The sequence below is a fragment of the Phocoena phocoena genome, chromosome 14 (assembly GCF_963924675.1).
Source record: "Phocoena phocoena chromosome 14, mPhoPho1.1, whole genome shotgun sequence".
Classification (NCBI taxonomy): domain Eukaryota; kingdom Metazoa; phylum Chordata; class Mammalia; order Artiodactyla; family Phocoenidae; genus Phocoena; species Phocoena phocoena.
The window spans coordinates 55,013,735-55,019,734 of NC_089232.1; the positions used below are offsets into that span (position 1 = coordinate 55,013,735).

General features: G+C 57.1%; 1 protein-coding gene across 1 annotated transcript; it reads left to right on the forward strand.

Annotated features, from left to right (window-relative positions):
- The first annotated feature begins 1,386 nt into the window (after positions 1-1,386).
- On the forward strand, positions 1,387-3,954 carry ZFP36L2 (ZFP36 ring finger protein like 2). Its single transcript, XM_065891289.1, has 2 exons — positions 1,387-1,729; positions 2,257-3,954. Exons 1-2 carry the CDS (start codon positions 1,679-1,681, stop codon positions 3,685-3,687), a joined length of 1,482 nt encoding a protein of 493 aa, XP_065747361.1. The 5' UTR covers positions 1,387-1,678; the 3' UTR covers positions 3,688-3,954.
- The last annotated feature ends 2,046 nt before the right edge of the window (positions 3,955-6,000 follow it).

Genomic DNA, 6,000 nt, shown 5'->3' on the forward strand with positions numbered 1-6,000 from the left:
ACAGCCTAGGCTGCCAGGTGTGCGAAATCATGGGCCCCGCTCCAGCTTTTTTGGCAGCATACCCGTAGACGCGGAGTGAGAAGTGTCCTGGACCGGACTCCAGATCTGCCCCAGTGGGGCTGACAGTGGCCTTAGCTGCACTGGGCGCTAGGGGGGGGTGTCTGCCCCGTACCCGGAGGGCGCCGTTGGCAAAGAGCATTTCCCAACGCGGGCTTTTGGGGTGTGGGGCTGGCAAGAGAAGGAAACGGGGGCGAGCCCACCAGGCGCATCCTCGGTGCCTAGCCCAGCCTGGCTGCGGGTCGGCCTCAGCCGGAGCCCGCAGCCCACAACGAGTTAAGGCGGGGCGCGGCGCCCTCAACGGCCCGGGAGTTAAGGGGCTAGGAGGGCGCGCCAGGCCAAGGCTGCGGCGGGCGGGAGCCTCGGCTGGCAGCTGTACCACAACCCCCAGGAGGGCAGGGGAAAGCCGGACAGACCAGCAGACGGACGAGGCGTTGGGAAGTGCCTCCATGCCTGCGCGGCTCTCCTGGCCTTTCCTCCCGTCCTCCCAGCCGGCTCCCCCGCCCGGGACGCCCCGCGCCACTCCGCGCCTTTGGCCCTGGCTCAAGGTCTTGTGATGTGATTAGCAAAGCCAGCGCCTTGTCCTCAGACACTCAGCCCTGCCCGGCAGGGCTCGGCGCTCAAGCCCTGTTTACTGCAGGCTGGGCGGGAAGAGGGGCGGAGGAACCGGCCCAGGCTCCTCCGGGCGAGACTGCCTGCCCTGGCAGCCGCCCGCGTGGCCGCTCCGGCCCCACCCCCACCGCGTCTCCACGTGCAGTCGGGATGGAGCCACTACCGGTCAGACTCGGGCCCAGAGTCCCCGCCCCCCAGCCGGAGCTTCTTTAGCAAAAACAGCGGGGCCGCGCGGACGGTTGCAATATTCTTGCATTTTGCAATTCCCGCGCCCAGTATAAAACCGAGGGTGGGAGATAAAAGCTCCGCAATTTCGCCTAGCAGGACCGGGCGGGGAAAGACACGTCCAGGGCTGCAGAAACCCGGCCACGTTAAATGTGCTGGGGATTTCCAACAGTACAGCCCCAAAGGAGTGGAGCCGCACCTTCCCGCCGCCACCCAGCAGCACCCATCTGGGCCGAGCTCTCCACGCCGCCCCGGGCGCCCCACCGGCCAGCCCCGCCCCGAGGCCTCTCCGCCCCCTCCCCCAGAGGAAAAAATTGGCGGCGGCCAATGGGAGGCCAGGAAGGCGCCTGACGTCCTCAAGCCGGCGGGCGGCGTTGCCTGGAGACCCCGGCGGGGTCAGCCTTCTGTCCCCTCCCCGCTGCAGGCCCGCCCCGCCGCTGCCGCGCTCCGGGGCTCTATATAAGGCGCGCGCTCTCGGGCGGCTGAGTTCCAACAGTCCGCGAGCAGCAGTCGGCTCCGCGCGGGGGGGGGGCGGGCCGGGCACCCCGGGGCGCGGAGGAGCGCTCTAGCTTCACTCTCCTCTCCCCCCACTCTGCACTCCCGGGCACCCTCAAACCAGTTCAAGCTGCTGCCCCCGCTCCCTCTTTTCTGGCCCCCCGCAAACTTTCGGTCCCTCCCCCGCCCCTCGCCCGTTATTCGTCGTGGCTCAAGCCCGGCCGCGCCGCCCCGAGGGCTCCTCCGGACCTCCCAGCCTGCAGCTCCGACCATTACAGGATCTAGAAACATGTCGACCACACTTCTGTCCGCCTTCTACGATATCGACTTCTTGTGCAAGGTACGCGGAGGAGCAGGGAGGGAAGGGGACGGGCAAGGAGGAACCTCTTGGAGTTTTCAGGCTTGGCCTTCTGTCCTCGACTTTGGGGGTCCTCTTCCCTCCTTGACTTTTTGGGCTTGGGAAAAATGCCGGAGTTTGCAGTGTGTGCTCGAACCTTGTGGACGGGGAGAAGCAGCGGGGAGGAAGGGCAGGAGGGAGTCGCAGTAGCTGTTTAGTTTCTCCGCAGCCGACCACAGCCACGCTTGCCCGGGGCTTCCCGGACGGGGTTTGCGCCGCCCAGGCCGGTGGCCCACGACTGAGGATCACATGTCGCAACCCAGCGCGGCCTAGGGTGGGGAGTCCGGCTCCTCCCAACGCAAACTTGTTTCTTGTGCGCGTGTAGTGGTGGAGGTTGGCCGAGTCGAGATTCGAAAAAAAAAAAGAATTGGAGGGCTGGAAGTGGTTCTTCTGCAGCTCACCCCAACGCATCCCTCTCCTCTTTCTTTTCCCACTTTTCATGCCTTCCCCGCTACCCTCCTTTTTGGCAGACGGAGAAGTCCCTGGCCAACCTCAATCTGAACAACATGCTGGACAAGAAGGCGGTGGGGACACCCGTGGCCGCCGCCCCCAGCTCGGGCTTCACGCCGGGCTTCCTCCGTCGGCACTCAGCCAGCAACCTGCACGCGCTCGCCCACCCCGCGCCTAGCCCCGGCAGCTGCTCGCCCAAGTTCCCGGGCGCAGCTAACGGCAGCAGCTGCGGCAGCGCGGCGGCGGGCGGGCCGGCCTCCTACGGCACCCTCAAGGAGCCGTCGGGGGGCGGCGGCACGGCCCTGCTGAACAAGGAGAACAAATTCCGGGACCGCTCGTTCAGCGACAACGGCGAGCGCAGCCAGCACCTCCTCCACCTGCAGCAGCAGCAGAAGGGGGGAGGCGGCTCCCAGATCAACTCAACGCGCTACAAAACTGAGCTGTGCCGGCCTTTCGAGGAGAGCGGCACGTGCAAGTACGGCGAAAAGTGCCAGTTCGCGCACGGCTTCCACGAGCTGCGCAGCCTGACGCGGCATCCCAAGTACAAGACGGAGCTGTGCCGCACCTTCCACACCATCGGCTTCTGCCCCTATGGGCCGCGCTGCCACTTCATCCACAACGCCGATGAACGGCGGCCCGCGCCGTCGGGGGGTGCCTCTGGGGACCTGCGCAACTTCAGCGCCCGCGACGCGCTGCACCTGGGCTTCCCGCGGGAGCCGCGGCCCAAGCTGCACCACAGCCTCAGCTTCTCGGGCTTCCCGTCGGGCCACCACCAGCCCCCGGGGGGCCTGGAGTCGCCCCTGCTGCTCGACAGCCCCACGTCGCGCACGCCGCCGCCACCCTCCTGCTCCTCGGCTTCGTCTTGCTCTTCGTCCGCTTCGTCTTGCTCCTCGGCCTCGGCTGCTTCCACGCCCTCGGGCGCCCCGACGTGCTGTGCCTCTGCGGCGGCAGCGGCCGCGGCCGCGCTGCTGTACGGCACCGGGGGCGCCGAGGACCTGCTCGCGCCGGGCGCGCCCTGCGCCACCTGCTCTTCGGCCTCGTGCGCCAACAACGCCTTCGCCTTCGGCCCGGAGCTGAGCAGCCTCATCACACCTCTCGCCATCCAGACCCACAACTTCGCCGCCGTGGCCGCCGCCGCCTACTATCGCAGCCAGCAGCAGCAGCAGCAGGGCCTAGTGCCCCCCGCGCAGCCCCCGGCGCCGCCCAGCGCGCCCCTCCCTGCCAGCGCCGCCGCGCCGCCCTCGCCGCCCTTCAGCTTCCAGCTGCCACGCCGCCTGTCCGAGTCGCCCGTGTTCGACGCGCCCCCTAGTCCCCCGGACTCACTGTCTGACCGCGACAGCTACTTGAGCGGCTCCCTGAGTTCGGGCAGCCTCAGCGGCTCTGAGTCCCCCAGCCTCGACCCCGGCCGCCGCCTGCCCATCTTCAGCCGCCTCTCCATCTCCGACGACTGAGGCAAGAGGGCGCTAGTGAGGAGGAGGAAGGGAAGGTCGTTCTGGGGGTGTTGGAGGGCGCCCCTGCAGTCGCGCCCCTGCTAGGGGCAGGGAGGCTCGGGAGTGTGGGGGGCTGACCTCGGCCACAAGCAGACTGCAGGCCGCACCGAGCACTTGGACTCGAACTTGTGTGCCGGGAGGGGCCCCCACCCTCCCCTTTCGGTTTCCTCTTGTTTTGTTTTTTATTATTATTTTTATTATTATTACGAAGTTTCATTCTTGTTGAGCGAAAAAAAGCCTACGAACTTTTTGTATTGAACAAAATATTCACAACAGAGCAGTTGTGATGCGAATAGAACAAAAACCAAACACAAACTTTTTTAGGTCTCCAATGAGTTTGGGACTTTAGGAAAAATCAACCCGGCACCAGCAGCTACCAACCACCATTCCATATCTTCACTTGCAAAGCATTAGTTACAGTCCAGATGTGGGGACTCTTATCTTGAGGGAGGTTCCTAATTGTCTCAGACCAGTGTAAACAAACAAGCCAACCAACACCTTGCTAAACCTATAAGCTTTTAGAATCCAATATTCTGCTAAGAATATGCCTTGATAGTAGACCTCAGCTCCATAGGTGTTTTTTGTTTTTTAACAAAGTTATATATGTCTGGAAAAAAAAAACCTTGCATTCCAAAGTTTCATACTGGTTCCTGGTTTCATTGCCACCACTTAGTGGATGTTTAAGTTAGAACCGTTTTGTCTGCTCTTTCTGGAAGCCTTGGGCAGAGCTTAGTTTGTAATTGTTGGGGAATAACTGCTGAATTTTTAGCTGTTTTGAGTTGATTCGCACCACTGCACCACAACTCAATATGAAAAAACTATTTAACTTATTTATTATCTTGTGAAAAGTATACATTGAAAATTTTGTTCATACTGTATTTATCAAGTATGATGGAAAGCAATAGATATATATTCTTTTATTATGTTAAATTATGATTGCCATTATTAATCGGCAAAATGTGGAGTGTATGTTCTTTTCACAGTAATATATGCTTTTTGTAACTTCACTTGGTTATTTTATTGTAAATGAGTAAAAAAAAATCTTAATTTAAGAGATTGTATGTAATATTTATTTCATTAATTTCTTTCCTTGTTTACGTAAATTTTGAAAGATTGCATGGTTTCTTTACGGAAATCTTATCTTGATGCTGTGGAAGTAGTTTGAGGAATATCTTGTGAGTTTTTCTTAGAATGTATAATGGTTGTAGCCCATCCAACTTTAAAAGAAAAAAAGTGACCACATACTTTGCAATCAGGCTTACATGTGGCATGCTTTTCTCATTCCATCTTTATAAATCAGCAGAAAATGGTTTTTGTTTGCTTATCCACCAGTTCTACTGTGACATACTCTGCATATAAAGACATGTAGCAATAATGGGGGGGGAGGGTAATCTCACAGTGCCTTTGGAAGGGCCAGAACTTGCCTTAAATCTTCCTCAACCAAATAAGTATTTTGTCTATTAGTGCTTGAGAGAATTTGAATGTAGGATGGGTTCAACTGCACAAAAGGAAAAGATTTTTACCACTTTTTTTTATATAGCTATAAAGTGAAGAGGCCACCTCTTAGTGCTAAAATGGTATGTAGTACATGAATATGCCTTGTTTAATTACAGAAAATTCCAAAACTTGTACTTTTTTTTTTTTTTCCCGTGTGGAAAGGCAGGAATGCTTTCCTGGACAGCGGATGAATGAGCAGTAGATGTAGTTTGTTTGTACGTAGGTACAGTTGGAGCACTATGTATGTATGTATTCTGGACTACTTTGACAGAAGTAGGTATTTGAATGTAACAAGGTTAAGTCAACCTGAGTTGTAATATATTTGGGGAATCAGTTCACTACAAATTGTGACTGTAAACATTGTACTGTAAATGTTTTGTAGTTTTCCCCCAATAAAACTTTTGGGAAAAGAAGGTATTGATGTGTAAGATAGCTTCCTTTTTTAAATGGGAGTGTCTAGCTTTGTACCTTCTCACCACTGTCAGGCATTACCCAGGTCTTAGAGAGATTGGGGGCTAGGGTTTAGAAAGCTGGCAGAGCCAGAGTTCAGAAGAGCCTGTCCCCCTATATATTTTATATACAAGTTCTTTTAGCGGAAAGAGTAATTTGGACCGTCAAGGGCATTAGTTAGCTGTTCTCTTTGGTAATAAGATGCATCCCCGTGTTGGCTGACTGGTGGCTGGGCCTGGTTGGGAGGCCTGAGGCGTGGGGCCTGCCTGTGAGTCACCAAGCAGATCACGTGTCTGCAGTGGCAGCTGAAGGTCTGATTTTTTTTTT